The following is a 22,534-nucleotide window of genomic DNA, read 5'->3' on the forward strand; positions in this document are numbered from 1 at the left end:
CACTCTGTTTGCTACTTTTAACCTGCATGCTTTTTGACTACGATTTAGCCTGGTGTTTTGGATTTGTTTGCTAATAACTATTAACCTTCTTGCATTTGGATCCCATCTGTCTCCATGTCGTCACCACCGCCATTGTCACAAAAACCCAGCAGACACACATTATAAGACATAATACGGGGTTAGATTTAGGTCACCAGCATCTAATGACAATGTTAATTTGACATCGAATAATGACATGAAATGACATTGATATTTTGTTGATTTTAGGTTGTGTTGGAAAGTGACCAAAATCCAACCTTGAGCCAACATCTTAAACCAACGTCATATTGACATCAAAAACTGACATTTATTTGTCAGGTATGGCAACCAAAATCCAACATCTCATAGACGTCATAGTGGTAACGTTCACACAACATCAAGCTCTAACATCATGTTAATATTTTGTTGTTTTACGTTAACCAAAATGCAACATCTGTCCGACATTAAGCATTGACGTCGGCCTGACGTTGTGTTCTGACGTCAACCCGTTATTTATTTCCAAACAAAATGCAACATTCCATGACGTTGGGTTACCACGTCAACCTGTTATCTATTCTTCATCTACAAAAGGGCTCGTGCAGAGTTTCTTTCGCTTTTTTCGGGGCCGGGTCGCGGGGGTGGCAGTCTTAGGAGAGAACCCCAGACTTTCCTTTCTCCAGACACTTCCTCCAGCTCCTTCGGGGGTATCCCTAGGCGTTCCCAGGCCAGCCGAGAGACATAGTCCCTCCAGTGTGTCCTGAGTCTTTCCCGAGGCCTCCTCCCGGTGGGACATGCCTGGAACACCTCCCTAGGTATGCGTCCAGGAGGCATCCGAGCCTCTACTCCGAGCTCCTCCCGGGTGACAGAGCTCCTCAACCTATCCATAAGGGTGGAACCTGCCACCCTGCGAAGGAAACTCGCTTTTGCCGCTTGTATCCGAGATCTTGTCCTTTCGGTCATGACCCAAAGCTCATGACCATAGGTGGGAGTAGGAACGTAGATTGACCAGTAAATCGAGAGCTTTGCCATTGGGCTCAGCTACTTCTTCACCACAACATACCGATGCATTGACCGCATTACTGCTGCCGGTGCACCATTCCGCCTATCAATCTCACGATTCATCCTTCCCTCACTCGTGAACAAAACTCTAAGATACTTTAACTCCTCCACCTGGGGTAAGGACTTTCCTCCAATCTGGAGATGGCAACCCCCCCCTTACCAGTGGAGCACCATGGCTTCAGACTTGGAGGTGCTGATTCTCATCCCAGCCACGTCACACTCGGCAGCAAACCGCCCCAGTGCATGCTGAAGGTCCATGTTCGATAAAGCCAATAGCATTGTCTGCGAATAACAGAGATGAAATCCTGTGGTCCCCGAACCGGACGCCCTCCAGCCCAAGGCTGCGCCCTGAAATTCTGTCCATAAAAATTATAAACAGAATTGGTGACAAAGGGCAGCCCTGCTGGAGTCCAACATGCACTGGAAACAAGTGTGACCTTTTGCCAGCAATGTAAACCAGACTCCTACTCTGTTCATTCAGGGACGAGACGGCTTTATTCTGCTACTCAGTTATGAGTATGTTGTGATTTGTGGATCGGTTCCACATCACCAGCAAATGTCATGTTTCTTTGTAAAACTTAGTAGAGAACCAGCAACCTTCTTACTGTGAGGCAATAATGCTAGCTACTTTGCCACTATGCCGTGGCTAACCATGTTTAGACTGTTGACCTATAGCACTGAGGTGTTCACCATGACTCGGGTTCGATTCCCGATATGTGGTCCTTTGCCAATCCTTCCCCTCTATCTTTGCTTTCTTGTCTTCACTCTACTGTTCTGTAAATTAAAGGTTAAAACCCCTTTAAAAATTCATGTAATTTTAGAACATTGGCACGCAGTGTTAAACAGCTACAGGAGGGTATGTCGGTGATAAAACATCTTGTTTGAGATTATCTGCGTGTGGCTTAATTGATGCAGCTCTTCATCATAGACAATCTCTACTCTTCCTGTCCATGAGGAACGCATTGCAGACCGACCAGAAAACACTTCAGAAAGAGGCTGATCTATAAACTGAAGACCTCTTTTCTCGGTTTATCTAATTATCTTTAAATTGACTTTCGCTAAATTTACTGCCCTGACACCAAGCGTGACCCTGTCGAGGCTCAGTGCACGCAGTTCAACCAAATGCAAAACCATGAAGGAATTTAACCTCAAAAACTTGGTTTGTTGTTCATTTGGACTCTGATAGAGGGATATGTCTGAGATTTAAGGGACTTTCTGTTGATACTTCTAATATAAATGGAAATTATCACTAATTTTGCACTCTTTCTGGATGTTTCAGCTCTTTTAATTGTCATTTTATCTTTCAAAAAAATGAAAAACAACATTATTGGTCATCCTGTAAAATGTTTAATTATTATTCTTATTTCCCAAGTGTTGTTTAATGGAGAGAAGTTTTTTTCAACTCATTTTAAACAATTATTATTATATTATATATTATAATTATTATTAATTATTATTTTTTAATAATTATTTTTTTTTCTCTTTATGACACTACACAATAATTACTAATTATTTTGCAAGATACAGGTATCCAGCCTAAAGTATGTTAATTAGTCAACAATTTATTGCTATTTATTCAATACAAACTAAATAAATAAGACTCTCTCTAGAAGAAAACAATATTATTCGAAGTACTGTTGAAAATGTCCTTGCTCTGTTAAACATCACTAGGTAAATATCTAAAAAAATATAGCATATTAAAAAGGAGGTAATCATTATGTACTACTGCCAATAAAGATTAGTTTATTGCATTTTTCATCACTAATAACTTGGGTTACACTTTGATATATGGGAAAGTATGTGTACTATTACATTAAGTGTGACTTTAGCCTCAATAAGGTCCTAATTTGCTTGTTAATATTTAGTAAAGTATATCTGAAATGGCAGATTTTAGGTGGGATATAATTAAGAGATGCATAATATGGTAATGCAGAATAAATCATTAATATGTGGCTTTTGAGTACTAATAAACAGCCAATATGCAAGCTAATAAGCAACTAGTTAACAGTGAATTAGTCACCATGCCATGACTTGTTACCATGACTCGATGTTGATTTAATAACCAAGCAAATGATCCATCAGACTAATTCAAACATATATTTTTAAAAATGTTTGTAATTGAATAATTCCATAAAGGAAAAAATTCAATAAAGCCAATTGTTTTTTTCTTAAAAAAAAAACAAAACAAAACAAAACGGTTTTATCATTTCAAAAGGATCATTTGTGAATCGTATGGCTCTATTTTTTAAATGTTTATTTAAAATGATTAGGATTAATGTACAATGTACTTCCAAAATTACAATCAGATGCAAGTACAAAGTACAAATATTGTGCTATGGTTTATAGTCCACATGTACTGCAAAAGCAGATCATGAACAATAATAGCAAAAAATAACTAACCATTTAACAAATAAGTAAATACATAGAAATTTGATGAGGAAAATATTTATAATAAAATAATAATACAATTAAAGAAATAATAAAATAAAATGTATACAATATATAAAATTAAATACATACACACATACATCCATACATACAAACATGCATACATACATACATAAAGAAACAAACAAACAAACAAACAAACAAACAAACAAACAAACAAATAAATAAATAAATAAATAAATAAATAAATAAATAAATAAATACATTAATTAATTAATTAATTAATAAATTAATAAATAAATTAATTAATTAATTATATGCTGAAAGAATGCTGTTGGTGAAACTCTTTTGATTCAGTTGGCAAAAGATATTCGAGACCCGATATTGCCATTACTTCAAATTAAGACTGTTATTAATTGTGAAAATGTTATTAGTGTAAGCACATTTACCAGAAATATTACTGATTGTATTGCTGGTGAGTGTGCATTGCATATTGTGCACTGCTCTTATACACTGCGCTAGTGCACCCTCAATGTGCAGCCAGCTGGAATTTATTACAGGACGATAAAAGCAGAACTCTATGACTAGCTCCATTTCCTGTGTCAGATCCCTGTGCTGCTGCGAGCTCTAATTTCCTATTCATCCCTCCTCTGAGGGGTGCAGGGCCAAAAAGAGCTGCTGGCCAAGCGTGGATTTATGGCGTTTTTCTGGCAATGAGATGCAGGTAGATAGCATGCTTTGGAAAGGAGAGCTAAGCGATTGTAATCTCCGTTTTTCCCTCTCCCTCACTTTATTTTTATTTTGTAAACAAGCAAACAAACAATCATCATTTTTTGATGGTCCCCCATGGAATTCATTATAAGTAGTTTTAAATAATCCATTGCTTTACTTTTTCAGTGGATAAGTACAGTTATTATACCCTTTTGTATAAGAGGGGAAAAATTACCTGATTCAAAAAAACATCTTTAACCTGTCCCATCTCGTTACAAGATCTTTGGGGTTTTTAATCTTGTGTAGCCGATATAAATGACAAACAGTTTCTCTCGGCAGGTCGTACGCTCAGCCATCACTAGTATGGATCTACATGTCAAGACTTTAAATGAGGCATGTGCCGTGTCCTCATGCATACATTAGCATTATCTGAATGCCAGCCATTTTTTATTGATGGTGTAATTGAAAAATATCTGGTGCAGCAAAAAACATCAGAAAGCTGGTTGCATCTGCCATGCTTAAATTAGCCTATATTGACACAAAGGGAAACCTGGAACACAACAAAATATTTAAAACTGAAAAATCTGTCATCATTTACTCATCCTTCACTTGTTCCTAACCTGTTTGACCTTTTTTTTATTCTATTGAACACACAAAAAATGACATTTTTAAGAAAGCTGGAAACCATTAATTTTCCATAATTTTTTCCTACTATTGAAGCCAATGGTTACAGGCTTTCAGCTTGCTTCACAATATCTTATTTAGTGTTTAACAAAATAAAGAAAATTCTAAAGGTCTGGAACCACTGGATGGCGAGTAAATAGTGTGTACATTTTTTTTTTCTGGGTGAACTGTCCCTTTAATAAATACACAAGCATATTGTGGCACTGGATAGCTTTTTAAAAACAAACAACTACTTACAAACATCTAGCAAGTAATACCTAAGAGCTTAGAATGATCAAGAGGCGACACTCAAGAGAACGTGTCATTGCCACAGCCTCGCGATTCCGCCATTTTAGAGTGACATCGGTCGGCTGTCCATTGGAACTTATAGCTGTCGCGATGGCGAGCAGCTGCTTTATTTTTTATTTGAGATTTACCATCAAGACCAACTTGTGGATTACTTTAGAAGACCAGCGCAATCTGAAAAAGCATTATCCAGAGAATGATGATGTGTAGAGCACATTAAACCCATAAATGAGGTTGGTGTTGTGATCTCGTTCTTATGAAGAACGCATGTGCATTCACAAGGTCAAACTGGACAAATTCTGATTTTGTTTGATTCAGACTTTTAGAAACTAAATTCATAAGACACTTGCTATTTATTTTTATTGGTGGTTCCAAATCTGTAATGTAATTGTAAGCTTGGCTAACAGTTTTGGAGAGTTTGATGTTTCCCCATTCAGAATGCCAGAGCATACTGCCCGAGAGGCGTTTTAAAGATAGCCGCCGTGTGAAATTACTTGCCTTAAAGGGACTTTGAAGTAGATAAACGGTAGACAGATATTATGTAGACAAAAGTGCATTAAGTCTGTGCTTAGGTGCAGTATTGGACAAAAAAAAAAATTTAATGTGATAATAGATTTCAAGTGTGCTTGGTTCATTTAAAAGTAAAGATTTTAGGCTTTATGTGGATCTATTTCTTATGTCTGTGAAGAAAGTATTTGCTGAGAATCCAGTGTTGTTGTTGACCACAAAAAATCACACGTCTGGTCTGAGCTTCTCCCCTGGAGAAACGTCAATCTACAGCAATTGATGATTGGCTCCTGTACTAGTAGGTGGGGCTTTATTTGCCATAATGACCATTACATTTTTGCCTATTCAAAACTATACGAGAGACACATCTTGTGTATTCTAAAATCTTTGTTTACCTTCTTTTTGAAACGTCGCTGCAAAATGTCGTAACTGTCTTGCGGCATTTTTAAATGTATCCACTTTGCATTTTCAAAAAGATGCATTTTAGTTTCCTAAAAAGGCCGTCTCCGGCCATGTCTACTCCACACTTATAGAAGAATTACCAATCTACGTCACACATGACGTCACACGGGTCCCTGATTGCAAAAAAAAAAAAAAAAAGACTGGCAGCAAACATCTGGTGTTGTGCAGTAGGATGCCAAATTCGATAGAAAACTTAACTTTTACCATACACCATACTGCTTTAATGCCAACTGCAGACGTCTTTGGCTAAAAGGGAGCTGAATGAAGTGACGACCTAATTAGAAATGCTGGACTCATGTGTTCTCATGTCATATCTGGTAAGTTCACACTATGCTGAATCATACACATTACCTGTTTTTGATTGCAGCAATGATTTCAGCAAAAACAGTTATATATGGTTAATTAAACTGCCGACACTGAATGCTAGGAATAAACTTTTGTTTTTTCAAAATGAAGAGGGTCATTTGACACATCAAACTTATTGGGAATTTCACAAGAAAAACAATGATGTGCTTGGTTTTAACGTATATGTTATAAGTGGTCAGAAATGTGTGAATAACTCATGAAAGAATAAAGTTACGTTAAAACCAAGCACACCATTGCTTTTTTTGTGAAATTCCCAATAATATGTTTGATGTGTCAAACGACCCACTTCCTATTGAAAAAACAAAAGTTGGATCCAAGATGGCTGACTTCAAAATGGCCAGCCTGTTCACCACCCATCTTGAAAAGTTTGCCCCCTCACATATACTAATGTGTCACAAACAGGACGTTAATATCACCAACCATTCTCATTTTATTAAGGTTTATCCATATAAATGGCCCACCCTGTAGAAAAGATGTAGTGTAGAAAAGAGCAATTTTCAAATGTATCCTTTTAAATCAAATCACTTTTATTGTCACATCATCAGCAGCACGTGTGCTATGATGAGTGAAAAGCTTAGGTGCTGACTACAAACAGTACAAACTACATATAGTGCAAATACAATGACAGTGCAAAATACAGACAGTGCAAAATACGGACAGTGCAAATACAACGACAGTGCAAATACAACGACAGTGCAAACAACAGCATACTCCTAAAAAAACCCCCAATAATAATAATAAATGTATCCGTATTTAGTGTGGACGTAGCCTCAGTGTGAACAGAAAGCCAAAACAAAGAGAAAAATATAAATATATTTTTAAATGAAAACTTATTAGTGTATGTGGACATGGCCTAAACCTTTAGTGTGGCCTTTTTTTCCATTTTAAAAACATTCAAAATCAGCTGGTGCAACCAAACTCTAAAGACTTTTAGCAAAATGAGTGTTGCCATCAAGAAACAAATGATTTTAGCAACACCTACCATAATAATGAGCCAAGAAAGTGACATCACTGCTAAATAATGAGCTCAAGGCTCATATGGAAGTGACTAAAGATTTAAGGCTTTAGGATGCAGGATGTCTAAGTGGAGCTAAATCACTCACTTTGAATGGTCAGGCATTAGTAAGCCGGCTACATAAGGCCGGAGTTTTTCTTTCTTTGTGATTGTGCACTTTCCCATGCGGGCTTATAGGGAGATTTGTGGAAATGGCTTTCAGTTGTGAGCGTTTATGCGCACTCTGAGCTCTTCGCGGACCTCCATGTCAGCAGTCAGATCCAGACAGGTTTGGATCGACAGTAAAAGCGAGGTGATTTTCTTTAAACCGCAATCCTCTTTGCGACTGCTGCTGGGTTTGTGTAGGCAAACCAAAGGTCAAACCACACTCAAGAATTGTGCTGCAGGATAATATTATTCACAAACCTCCTTCAGCAAACACCCACTCAGACGGTGAAGATGCACATTACTGCAATAAATGACTTGTTAATAAGGTCCTGGATGCTTGTTAAAGCTGTTTAGCAGTGTTTTTTTTCCCCATGTGTATACAGCACTCATTCATTTCAACAAGATGCGGTTTCTCAAAAACTTGCTGAATGATTGACACACCTCCAAGATTTCTGATTATATTGCTTAAGTATGGAGATTTAAATAATGAGATTTAAAATATGCTAATTATGATTGAGCATCCTATAATACCAAATGCTTCTCAGTACTGGTTTGCAGCTGGAATGTCATCCTCTGTGTAAAACATATGCTAGCATAGTAGCCGGTTCATTCCGCTGTGGTGACCCCTGACAATCAGGGACTAACCAAAGGAAAATCAATGAATGAATAATACCAAACGCAAATTTGCGCTAATTTTACTGATTATTTGGCATGACCGTGGGCTGCTATATTGCACACCCACATTAAAAAAAACTATTATAGTAGTTTATAGTAAATACTATAGTGTTTTCAAACCATACTTTGTCAAAGTTTTTACATTTTGAAATAATAAAAAAAAATACTACTGTTTTGCTTCTTACTCTTTCTTTGCTTACCTGAAACTTGTCTACAACACTTATTCATTATTGCTGTTATAGTTGTGTAAATTGCTTCCTTGTCCCCATTTGTAAGTTGCTTTGGATAAAAGCGTCTGCCAAATGACTGAATGTAAATGTGAATTAATCTGTTCTGTAATTCTAGAGTTGCTTTGGTAATATAACAAAAAGTAGACACACATTTCCCAATACTGTAATGCTGTACCAGCACAACACAGGATAAATAAATACATTTGAACATAAAACAATTACGTTGTCCTAAAATATCTCAAGAATTATTTTGTTTCATCTCATTTTAAATAAGTAGTTCAAACAAGCAGCATAATCTTTTTTTTGAGTCTAGGATATATTATACTACAACACACTACAGTTTACTATAGTAGAAACTAAAGTATCCTACAGTATTTATTACATTTGATACGTTCAATGTAGTTAATACTACAGTTAATACAATTGATTAAAAAAAAGAGTTGGAAATACCATACTGTATAATAAACTTTACTATAGTCTGGTTAAAAAAACCCTGTAATGTTACTATAAATAGCATTTTATAATGTGGGCAGTTTGTCAGTTCAGATACTCTGAAGTATTTTAGTTTACACTTTGTTTATTTGATATAATTTAAAAGTTTATTGCCCTCCTCAAAAATGTTATTAATTTGCTCCCCCTTAATTAACTCTTCATGATACTTTTTAACGGTCATAAAAACTGTATTGTTAGTTCAATTTGAAGGGAAAATTCAAACAAATGCAGCGCACAGTTACTTTTTTCAAATTTTAGAGCTTATATATTTAAGCTTTCTTTTACAAAAATAAATTAGTTCTTGGCTACAAATTATAGTTTTGAAATTGATAAACGAGTATAAATGTTAAATAATGTTAAAGTGTTGATTTTTTTCCATTAAACAAGCTAAACCTTTACTAACGGGGTAAGTGAAATAATCTCGTTTTTGTTTTGAAATAACATTATTTGATTTAACCCAGAGTCAGATTATTTTGATAATGTTTTTGGGACTTATTATTTCTAATAAACAAAAGAATATATATATTTTTCTTGACTAGAAAATATTTGTTGATTTAAGAATTTTTTGATATTTGGACTAGAAACAAGACAAAAATTATAATTAAGAAAAAGCTGCAACCCATCACTAAGAAACATCCATACACACTTATTCACACTCATAGACTACGGACAAATTAAGCTTACCCAATTTACCTGTACTGCATGTCTTTGGATTGTGGGGGAAACCGGAGCACCCAGAGAAAAACACGCGAACACCATGAGAAAATGCAAACTCCACACAGAAATGCCAACTGATGCTCAAACCAGCGACCTCCTTGTTGTGTGGCGACAGCACTATCTACTGCACCATCACGTTGCCATAATTCAATTCAATTCAATTATTGCTTTATTGGCATGACAAATGTTACAAATGTATTGCCAAAATAGTAGTAGTAGTAAATAAAAAAATAAATGAAATTAAAAAAATAATAAACAAATAAACAAATAAATAAATAAATCAGAAAAAAATACATTTAACAATCAACATTTATGGATAAAACAGTAATAATAAAATTTTAAATTGTTCTTCCTTTTGTTTTGTGACAGTTATTAATGTATTGTGCCGCTAGAAGGATACAATCTGTTTATTCCCATATTAAATATTAAAGTTGTGTTTTATTGCTTAACTCTGGAGAATGGTCTGGATCTGGATCTGCACTCTCTCAATCCATGCATGTGGCTCTGTCTATAGTCTCTGTGATGCCCTGAGGTGATGAATGTTAGGGTTTCCTCATGCAGTGTGTCTGTGTTTGCCCATCCGGAGACCTCTGGACGCGTCTAGACTGATTTTTGGCAGTGGAGGTGATTTGCTGTGGGTTCAGAGGGCTGTTATTTCACTCTTGTGCAAAACTGACTGTGGAGCAGAGCCGATTCTGAGCCAGTTTCAGAGATCAGAGTAGAAATATGTTGTTATTTATTGCCACATGCCTCTGTAAATTTAGTTAAGATTTTGAGATGGACCATAATATTTCCTCAGTATAGTGATGTTTTGAGCAGATGTCAGGCAATAATTCAGTTTACTGACGTGCTGTTTTTTTGTTTTTGTTTTTTTGGGCTCATGGCTTGAGGCTGTTGGGGATTATTAAAGGATATAAAAGTCTTGACATGTCCTTTATCCTCCTGCTTTATACTGTTTTCAGCTAGGGAAAAAAAGACAACGTTTGTATGTTACTTTAGCTTATTTTAATCAAGTTAATCATGTTTTAATATGTCTTTTTTAATTATACAAACTTTACTTGATGGTTTAAGTCAAGTTGAACTTAAAAATATATAAGTTGAAAGTACTTGTAAAGTCAATATATATTTTATTTATCAAATTTATACCACAAATAAATTACAGTGTGATGATAATAGTAAGAAATGAGCCCCAAATTTGCATATTAGTTAATGATGACCCTATAGACTGGGGTAATAATTCTTAATATTAATGCATCACATTAATTAATTACTTTTTTTGTTTTTGTTTTTAACAAGACATTCTTATCCACTGTTCTCTGTCATCATTCGGCAGGGTTATTCAATTAGTTTGTCTTGGAGGCCAGTTCATAAATGAGGGGCTGTAGAGATATGACTTGCAATATGAGTGATGACACAACAGCATATAAGAGCCCATATGTTGTATTTATGCTCCTTAAGACACCCATGTTGCATTTTTCTCCATTACAATGTGAATATATTGTATTTTGAAACTACATAACGTCACTGAATTGTACAATAAGATTTTTTATTTATTTATTTTTTTTACAAACATTCAAATGTTGTATTTAAAAAGAACAACATATGCATTGTATTGCTTAAGTAGGCTTCTTCTGCATTCAGACACATTCATATTTTCTGTTTTGAACTGCATAACACCGAGGGATGCAACAATTATAGATTTTGGATGTACGATTATATAGCCTAAAGAATAATCAGGGTTTCAGGGCTATCACGTCTACTGTAAATTTTAGCCTTTTATTAGGAGGTAAGTATTTAAATTAACTGTTGTTATCATTTGCGTTTATACATACATAATCATTTTAATAATTTGTAATAATTCGTCTACACTGTGAAAAAATCTGTAATTGTACTGGGGTGCCAGAAAAAATAAAAATAAAATAATGGCCTTTAAATTGCAGAAATTTACTGTAAAATAACAGAGGATGAATAACAGAAATTTATCAGAAATTTAAATTAAAGGAAATTTCTGTAATTCAATGTTCCTTATTTTACGATACATTTCTGTATTTTAACCGCCGTTATTTTACGTAAAAAAATTACAGATTTTTTTTTGTGTAACATATATTTTGTTTACATCGCACTGAAAGCCACGCACAACTCTCACCGCTACGGCATGAGATGTTTTCTGAGTGCGTCTGGAAGGCGTGATCGCATTGTTCAGCGTGCGCGCATATTGGCATATATCCTACAATGGAAATAATGTACTTGCGCTGAAAAGATGCTAAATGTGAATAGTCCATTGCTATAGTTAATCCAGTGTGTGTACAAGCTTGGAACTTTAAACTAGCGCACTGGTGGCATAACTTTGTTTAGTTGCAGCAGTTTCATTCCGTGCAACAGAAATGTGGCGTTGAGAAGTCTTGACAATTAAGGCCACAGCCATATCACCCTGCAGCCCAAGACCGGTTACTCACTGAAGCTAAGCAGGGCTGAGCCTGGTCAGTACCTTAATGGAAGACCACATGGGAAAAGCTAGGTTGCTGTTGGAAGTGGTGTTAGAGAGGCCAGCAGGGGGCGCTCAACCTATGTGGTGAGTCCTAATGCCCCAGTAAAAGTGAAGGGGACACTATACTGTCAGTGGGCGCCATCTTTCGGATGAGACGTTAAACCGAGGTCCTGACTCTCTGTGGTCATTAAAATTCCCATGGCATTTTTCGTAAGAGCAGAAGTGTAACCCTGGTGTCCTGGCCAAAGTCCCTCAATCGGCCCTTATGATCATGGCCTCCCAATCATCCATATCAACTGAATTGGCTCTCTCACCGTCTCTACACTCCACCAATAGCTGGTGTGTGGTGAGCGATCTGGCGCCATTGTCCTGTGGCTGCCGTTGCATCATCCAAGTGGATGCTGCACACTGGTGGTGGAGTGGAAAGACCCCCCTCATGATTGTGAAGCGCTTTGGGTGTATGGCTATACACGATAAATGCGCTATATAAATACACATTACATTACATTACAAGTATCCAAATGTTTTCGGCTGCTCGCGCCACTCGCTTAGAGACTCGAAACAGTGAGCTTCTTGTTGTGTTGCTAACCACTTTTATTGTTATAAAATACTGTAATAGTAATATCTAATCATATATAATATTCTTTTGTAACTGTTTGATCACATTGACTTGCAACATTGGCTTAAAGGCAGAATATTTATTAAATCAGTGGCAGATGGTTTATAAACACTGTTTTAGGAATTAGATTTGGTAGCCCAAAATTTAGACACTTTAACTGCCAGTTTAGAGTGCCATGTAGACTAACTGCTCATGTACAGTAATAATTAAAGTAGCATAATCATTTTGTTGCCAAGGGTAAATAGTCGGGCATAAACTCTGCCTTCCTTGAATTAAGCATTTGGCTCAGATGTTATTTTCTGATCATCGCTTAAAATGACCAACAATTTACCACTCTGAACAAATTTACACAGTTAAACCAACGTCAAATCACCGCTGTTATGTTTGGAGCTTTTAGCTGTGTGAACTTTTCAGAATAGAAGTTTTGTGGGTAACCTGGCCAATCTGGATTTTTGGACATATCGAGTTTTGTTGTTACAACTGACCCAGGGTCTTGTGCACTTACACTTTACTCTCCTTCATATTATTTACTTTAAGGCAAATACGTGACATTACAAATAACATTTTATAACACCAGCATTGTCAGTTTGTTGGTTCTAAAGCGATGTAGCATCATGGAATTTACCCACAGTTTTAACTGTCAACCAAACTTATCTGATCAATTATACTCAATATAAAACTTACAGATGCCACAAATCTAATACCTTTAAGAAATAAGTCCATTCACATTAAATATAATCATATGCATATTATTCACACTTTTTTTCACACAATTTAATAATAGAAACAGTCTGTGGCCTGTGATTCTAGTAAAATGCTTTAATAGTTCTTACTTTTTAGGCTTTTTAAAGTAGGTGAGTGTTAAATACATTACCATATCATCTTTTTAAGGATAAAAGGGGAGCAAGCATGAAAATAAAAGAAGTTGAAGGATGACGATACGACTCAAATTTTTGCAACGTCTTTGTTTTTTAGAAACAAGGGAATACCTAGCAACAGAACACCAGACACATAATTTAACACTTTTGAAACAAATAATTGAACAAATAAACTCGACACACAGAAAAACAAACAAACATATATTTTTGTACAACAGAAATTTATTTACATTCTTGTACAACTAGAATAAAAAGTGTAAAGTCTTTCCTGCTCTTAATGCTGCCTCCACATTGGAGCAGGTCTGGTGTGGGGCCATTGATGACTTTCACTTTTTTTATGGGGATCTGGATTCCTCCACTTCTTCTCTGCACTCTCTATCTTTTTCACTGTCTTTTCCTCCTCCTCCTTTGTGTAATTTCCCCTTGGTCTCCTCCTCCTTCTCTTTTTTACTTTTTCTTTTTTCTCCTCCTTCTCCACCTCTTTCTCCTTCTCCTCCTCCTTCTCCTCATCTGTCATCTTGTGATTTTTCCGTCTCCTCCTCCTCCTCCTCTTCTTTACCTCCTCTATGTTATCCTCCTCCTCCTTTTCATCATCCTTTTCTTTCTTTACCTCCGTCTTCTCTTTCTCCTCAATTTTCACCATCAAAGTCTTTGTGACGGATACCTTTCTCCTGATTGTTTTCTTTTGTCTCTCCTCCTCCTCCTCTTCCAGCATTATCTTTTCATTCTCCTCCTTAATTTTTAGAATGATCATCTTTGCCACTGTTAACTGTCTACTGATTTTCTCCTTGAGTCTCTTCTCCTCCTCCTGTGATTTATTTTGCAGCTTCTTTAGCTTGCTTATTTTCAACACCACATATTCGCTTTTGCCTAGTTCAGGGATGTGGGGAACAGTAGCGATGGGTTTCGGTTTCCAGATCGGCCACTCAATCTCCTCCCGCCGCTCATCTCCCACCATTGTCCACCTGTCATCAGTCTCATCCTTCTTCTCTTTTTCCTCTTCCTCCATCTTCATATTCTCCTCATTTTCCATCCTCTCAGTTTTTGCCATTTCCTCCTCCTTCTCTATCACCTCCACCTCTTCCATCATCTCCTCCACCTCTTCCATCATCTCCTCCACCTCTTCCATCATCTCCTCCTCCATCTTTTTTATCTCTTCCTCCTCCACCATCTCCTCCTCCTCCTCTTTCACCATAATCTTCTGCTCATAGGTCTCATTCTCATTATCTGTTAAAAGAGAAATGTACACATTGTACACAGTCATTTTCAAGGAGACATTAAACTCCAGATAAGGGGAAGTAATAATACAGTTTGTTTATAATTTTATAGTCTAAAAAATATGTAGATGCAAAAACCCTCATTTACCCTCAGAGCATGGTTCTCCTGAACTACTGAGCTGCTCTTTCCTTGCAGGAAAACAAAAGATTCTGCCGACAGCTCTAAAGAAAGAGGCAATCCTGCTCTTCTTCTTCTTCTTCTCCTTCACTTTCTTCTTCCCATCTGTTATAAGAGAAAAGATTGCACATCTTTACACACCTTTCGAAGGTCATTTGAGGAAATTAAGGATATATACATATATATATATATATATATATATATATATATATATATATATATATATATATATATATATATATATATATATATATATATATATGTGTGTGTGTGTGTGTGTGTGTGTGTGTGTGTGTATAAAGTTGTACCAAAAAAGCTGAAAATGAGAAATGACATTAATTTACAGGATCGTTTTATTAAGATGCACTTTAATGCAATAATAGCCCAATAATATTCAAGTGAAAATTCACCGTTTAACCTATTAATTATTGAGTATAGTAATATTTAAATTTCAGTAATTCAGCGTATACTGTTTTTGCTATGTGTTTGCACAGTGATGAGCCCACTGATGAAATAGTAGCTGTGTCTCATTTCAAAGGCTGCATCCTCCGGAGGATGCATTCGAAGTGCACTGCGTCATCCTGGTGTGGCGAAGACAGTCTCATTTAAAAAACAAATCGAAGTCTCCTTCAAATGCAGCCTCAAAATGTGCCCTTTGTTTCTCAGATATTAAAGTACACAACCAGTGTTAAAAAAACGCATGTTAGAAAAAAAGAGTAGGAAATGACTAACTAAAAAGTGATTTTACAGACAGTTTCCATTTTTATGTGTACATGTGTGGATTAAAGGAAATCTATTTCTAGCTTTTGTAAACCTTGTTTTGCCCTCAGATCACTTAAAATAAGTTTTAAAATCACTTTGAAAAATTGCACATTTTATTACTGCTTATTAATGGTTGCCTGTTGACGAGATCTGTCCTCTGTAGGCTAAATCGTCTCATTTTAAAGTGCTCGATTAGACCAATATCATAAATATGAAATAATAATGCCAGTAGTTATTATAAACAAATAATTATAACTATAACTAAAATAATTATAATTATAGCCTCTTCAGGAAAACAGCAATTCAATCAGCTGTCTATTATACTGTACAAACATTTACACATTTAAATTTTTACATTATTTTTTAATAGTAAGTATGTTATGTCAGGAAAACCCTGAATAATCATACCACAATGTAAATATGACTCACTACTAGTGCTGTTGATAGGTGTTTCAAGCTGCACTTCTTTCTGGCTCTCGGAGTTCTCGCAGGCTTCGGTGATAGAGATCTTCTCAAGTTCCACTCTAACTCTTTTTTCCTCCATTTCAGCAACCGTTGTTGCAGGTTCGAGACCCAGCGTTGAGGGTGTGGTATTATTGTCACACTGGTCGGCCATAAAATTTATCGGTAGAAGGTTTCGGGCATTCACCTTGAACCACTCAGATGTTCGGGGTTTGCTCTCACTGGACAGCTGGAATAGTGTGAGGATTTCGGTCTTGCACCGTGAATCACTCTTTGAACGGGGATGCTCTATCGCTAAGACAGCGCTAAAACACTGGAAAACACAAGTATTCAAAAACACTGCAAAGCCAAATCACACCCCTAGTTCACTGCCACTATAACAAACCAACAAGAGCTCCTCTATGATGCAAGGAGTTAAGTACACTTTGCAACATTCCGTTCTTAGAACACGTTCTATGCGTCACTATGGTAACAAGGCATACACTAAGAAATGTTTTCTTTTAAAGTCAAATGACTGGGGAAATGTACAAATGACATGAAAGCAAATAAAATTTGCTAAATAAATTGATACAAGACACAAAAGCAATTTTAAATAGATAATTAATTAGAAATTTATATAACTGAGAAGCACAACAAATGAAACATTGGTTGTTTTTGCGAAACTCAAACCACAAAACAGACATATATTGACAGAAATAATTTATAATAAATTAATTTGAAATATTCTGCTTTAATGTGATCAATCCAGCAAGACATACTGCAAATATACATGCTATTCTCATAAGAAAAAATACTATAGTCATTAGAGTTTTTCCAACAATGTCGTGTTTGGAGCGCTAAAAACAACACGCAGAAAAACAAAAATCAAAAATAAATGTAAAGGACTAATAATTCGCTTTAATCTTTTAATATTTAATTCTTAATTTAGTTTAATCATTTTTTTTTCTCTGAGCAGAAGATATATATTTTTTAAATAAATCAAATTAACAAAATTATTCAGAATCAAGCTGTAAGGTGCAGAGCAAATGTGTGTAAAATGCAAGTAACTTTTAGGCTATTCAAAACGTGAATCAAAATAGTTTTATAGCATTGCATGATTAATAAAAGAATTACACATAAAGAAGCTAAGAAGTTATGACAGCAAAACCAGAACATTTTTTAGATAATGCTAAACTAGCATGGCTTTGGTGAACATGTATACCGGAATGCAGCTGACCTACAACACTAAAAACAACAACAACAACAACAACAACAACAACAACAACAACAACAACAACAACAACAACAACAACAACAACAACAAAATCAACAATAATAATAAAAAATATAATAATAACAAGTACTACACCAACCACTACAGAAATTACTAATGCTACTATTACTACGTCTACTACTACTGCTTCTACTACAACAATGACTACTACAACTAATACTACTAAAACAACGTCTACTACTACTGATACTACAACCAGAACATCTACTAGTACACTGATATTACAACGACTGCTACCACAACACCTACTACTACTAATACTAATATACCAATGACAACTACTACAAGAATGTCTGCTACTACTGATAATAAGACAACTACTGTTTAACTATTACCACTTAAACGACCACAACTACCACTACAATCATGACTGCTACAATGACTCCTACTATTACTACAACAATAACAATAGCCTGAATAATGACAATGGTAGAAATACTTATAATAATGATAATGAGGAGATAACAGGAGGACAAGTCAGAACAATGATTATAATACTGGAAATGTAGAAGTAATAATATCAATGATAATAGTGAGGAGGTGAGGGGAGATTGGGAAATCAGAAAGAGGACAAATAATAATAATATTAATAAGTAGACAAAAACACTTAACTTGAAATGATGCCTGTTCAGCTTTTGATAAACAGCGGACATTTAAGAATGACAGATATTTCTTTTTCTGTTTTTGTTTTGGTGCCTTGCTTGAGCAGTTTTTGTTTGTGTAAAAGCAGCCTGCTCGATTTGAACTGAGAATCATGCTGGTTTTATGACTCTCTTGGTTGAATAAAAATTAAGGAAAACAGATGTGCTCTATTACAGCTTGGATGGGTAACGTTGCATCAGTAATAAGCATCAAAAATGCTCCGATTTATTGCCTAATTTATTGCCTGTTATTTGTTATATTAGCACATTTCAAACAGCTGAGCATTAGCCACTGGATTTAATATTTTAGGAGATGTTAGAACGCATTAGGAGCCCATCAAAGTGTGGACTAACTCTACTAGAGTGTGAACTAACTGGCCACTTTATTAGGTTTACTATCCAACTGCTCGTTAACGCAAATTTGTGATCAGCCAATCACATGGCAGCATCACAATGCATTTAGCCATGTAGACATGATCAAGATGATCTGCTGCAGTTCAAACCGAGCATCAGAATGGGGAAGTAAGGTGAATTAGTTGACTTTGATGGTGGTTTTTGGTGCCAGGCAGGCTGGTCTGACTATTTCAGTTAGTGCTGATCCATCCCTTTCCATACCTTTAAATGTAAAAGTCAATTAATCACTTTCAATGCAAGAGGTATATTCACTTTTTAAGTTAGTTAATTGCTTTTAAAGCTACAGGTTTACTCACTTGTTTACAGTAAACGAATTGCTTTTTACAGGCACCTACTGTATGTGTATGTAAAATAAAAATGTTAAAAATACATTTATATATTTAAGATAAGAATTGTGAAAAATATTATACTATATTAAATGAATAGATTTTTTAAAATGTAGCTTTTAAAGCCCACCGAAACGTCTAATTTAAGCAAAAATAAACAACTAAATAAATTACAAAAATAAATGTATTAGCAGGAAAAACTTGAACTTGTTTTAATGAATACGTTCACTTGAATGGCCATTTAAGTTGCTGACTTTCAGTATTTGTGATATTACTTTGCAATTAAATGTTATCACCCCAAATTAAATCTTGAATATTTGTGTAATAGATAAAAAGCAATCATAATTGAATTATAAAAAATATTCCAAGTTTATTTGAGAGTTACATTGGCATATTGTCCCTTTATTGTGCCTTTTGTAAATGCCTTCTAACATCTATGTGGTGCTGTGCCCATTTAGGGTCAGGACATTCGTGTTAAAAGGCATCAGGTTTGTTTGCATTGGGTTTTCAAGCTGTGGTTTCCATCTTGACTTGCCCATTTAGTTGAGCTGATTTCATGTCTGACAGTTATTGACAGCACATATACCCTACACTAAACCTGCTGTCTCCCAAACTGCTTACACACAGGACTGACTGTAAATGTACTGTGTGCTATTATGAATAGCCGTCTGTCCATCTCTCTTGAAAAGCAGTTTTGGGCCCAAATACATGAGTGGTCCCTACTGAGACCTCCAGGTTTGTTGATGTAGGATAATTGTCAAGGTAAAGCGGTGGGTTTGGGATGGCAAACTAAACAGCGTCTTTGTGAGCTTTGCGGATGGGTTGTGTACATTCAGCTGCTCAGAGGAAGGTGGAAATGTAATGAATGACCAGCTTAACCTCAATGTGAAAGAAGCCACTCACAAGAACTGACGCCACTTCAGCCAAAAGCAATATGTCGGTACCGACTCTGTCCTCTCATCGTGTTCCAGGTTTTACATGTTTTTTAGTTGACAGGATCTTGATGAAGGAAATACAGCTGCTGATTTCAGAGGCCAGCAGTGTTTGGTGGCTTTTATAGGATTTAGATGCACAAATTAGCAATTTAGAGCAAGGCTTTGCATTGAGATTCTTATAACCAACATGAAATTTGGGTTCTTTTGCAAACACACTCACTGGAGGAATGTTGACTGAACTGTTATAGATTTCAGTGGTGTCTGGTTATACTGCTTAATTTCTAAACTAACTTTATAAATTTTAATGCACGGACTGTATATCAGCACCAGTTTGAATTAGTATACACTTGTGTAATTCATTTTGATTTATAATATAATTGGTTTTTAGTTCTTCAATTTGCATTAACTTTATTCCAGGTTGGTGCTAAGACTTATACATTTGTATATATTTTTCTACTTTGTTGTATTAAAAACAACAATAATACTGATAATAGTGTTGCAAATGGAGGACGTATAGACGGGTAGTTCCAAATGCAGCTTTATTGTATAATGGTCAGGCAGGTAGGGGTTGAAAAGCAGCATATACAGTGTAGTTGAGAATCCAAGAGCATAATCCAAAGACAGACAAAAGTTCAGGGAAGGCGGCAAATTAAAAAAAAAAAAGATAAACAGTCCAAAAATCAAAAACATAGGAAAACAAGAAAAAAGGAAAACGCTTTAAATTAAATGCAACAGCTAGACAATACTTAGCAAAGTGCATGTGAGGCTGAGAGGTTGAAATAGTCCAGGTAATCAGTCTATGATGAGCTTCCAGCTGTGTGTGTGCAAGAGGGGGCAAGTTGGAACTGGTGTGTATGAGGTGCATGATGGGATCTGTAGTTTTTTTCAGTGGCAGAATTAAAGTTGTCCAGTGATCTGCAACTGCTAAATCACTGGTGTTCATAACAATGATAATAATAATATTAATAATAATAATAATAATAATAAAACCTATTGTTATCTAAGCTTGAAATTGATCACATAACATACATAACATTCAGCCCAAAATGACCCAATATTATTATTGCACAAGAAAAAAAAAAGAGAAGAAATTATATCATTATGAATAATCATGATGTTATTACAATGAATAAATCTAGTAGCAGGTAAAAAAAAACTATAATTTAGAGGATTTTTATTTGCCTTAGGCATTAAAAATATTTTACATGATTTCAAATGTAATATATAATTTGATATATATATTTGAATTAGTAAAATATGTATTTAATATCAACACTTTTATGCACAGTATAACTGTTAAGCATATCATATTTGATTCACATATCCAGTAGATAAAATACTTTTTTATTTTTTTATAATTAGACAATAAAAACATTTACATTTTATTTCAATTAAAAAAATCTGCTATTTCAATGCTGTTACGCATTAAGGTATGGTATAGTATAATTCTGGAGAATATTAGTGACGTGTTTCTGAATTATGAGCCATCTTGCTATTAAAAACACATATTAATTTCTCCTCATTGCATCTAAAAATCCCTGAGTGCAAACATGATGAGTATTAAATAGGTGACAAACTTTTAATTTGTTTTTGGCACTGCTGAAGCTCTCTCGGGTTTGTTTTCACCTTATATTAAAGCTCTGTTTCCACCAAAGCATTTTTAGCCAGCTGAAAACACCAGCGCTCTCCTGAAAACACAGCTGTGGATAGATTTTTGCTACTGATGTGGTTATGATCATGGTACTGATTATATTTGCTCCTCCCCTCCTCCCCTGTGATTGGATGGCCTTTTAAAAAGTGACATTATTAAGTGCTAATGTCCAAAATTTAAAGCTTGTATCGCCAGTATCATTTTAAATGCACAATTCTCCCATTAAAAACAAAGGAAAAATGTGCTAGCCTTCAGGAAAAAATCTTTTAGTGGACATAAAGTCTATTTAGTAAAAATGAAAGTTTTTAAAAACAAATAGTTTCCACCCTCACAAACATGAATCATTTTCATCTGTAGATCACAAAATGAAGATGAAGTGAATCTGCGAATATTAAATCCCAGCACAATCGTGAAAGAGGCTTTTGTCTGAATATGAGCTGTTAGTATTGGCCGTCTCATACAGCACCATTAGTCAGATGATGTCACGTAACTGTTGATCAGCAAACGAGCCAGACAATGTTCCACAACAATGACTTTGCAGCCCTGATGTGTTTCCTGAATCCATTAGAATATCTGCAGCATTTTGTACAGTGCCAGAGAGTTGTGTGAAGCCAAAGTGTCAAACTTGAGGAATAGCATTTGTGGTTAGCCAAGGTTTAAGATCATGCTATACTCTTATTTTGATTGTAACGTAATGTCAGATGTGTTGAACTATTACTAATTCATGTCTAATGACTTCCATGCACTTTTCATTTACTCTTTGGTACATGTCAGATTCTAAGGAGCATTTAATTGGTCATAATATTCGATGAGAAACTGAAGTATGAGGATTTGTCAAAGAAAAAGTTTAACAATTTAGGTGTACATGACAAACTGCAAGATTTGCATGTTTATAGAGTTGAAGTCAGAATTATTATCAGAATTATACACCCCT

The 22,534-nt window shown here is 35.3% G+C and overlaps 2 protein-coding genes across 2 annotated transcripts in view; one reads left to right on the forward strand and one right to left on the reverse strand.

Annotated features, from left to right (window-relative positions):
• Positions 1–22,534, forward strand: part of kif26ba (kinesin family member 26Ba) — a 211,619-nt gene that overhangs the window by 32,069 nt on the left and 157,016 nt on the right. The window lies entirely within an intron of this gene.
• Positions 11,588–18,767, reverse strand: LOC137488153 (uncharacterized). Its single transcript, XM_087290070.1, has 3 exons — positions 16,328–18,767; positions 15,107–15,241; positions 11,588–14,968 (listed from the first exon to the last, which is right to left on the reverse strand). Exons 1-3 carry the CDS (start codon positions 16,512–16,514, stop codon positions 14,016–14,018), a joined length of 1,275 nt encoding a protein of 424 aa, XP_087146196.1. The 5' UTR covers positions 16,515–18,767; the 3' UTR covers positions 11,588–14,015.

The sequence above is a fragment of the Danio rerio genome, chromosome 17 (assembly GCF_052040795.2).
Source record: "Danio rerio strain M-AB ecotype USA chromosome 17, GRCz13ab, whole genome shotgun sequence".
NCBI lineage: Eukaryota > Metazoa > Chordata > Actinopteri > Cypriniformes > Danionidae > Danio > Danio rerio.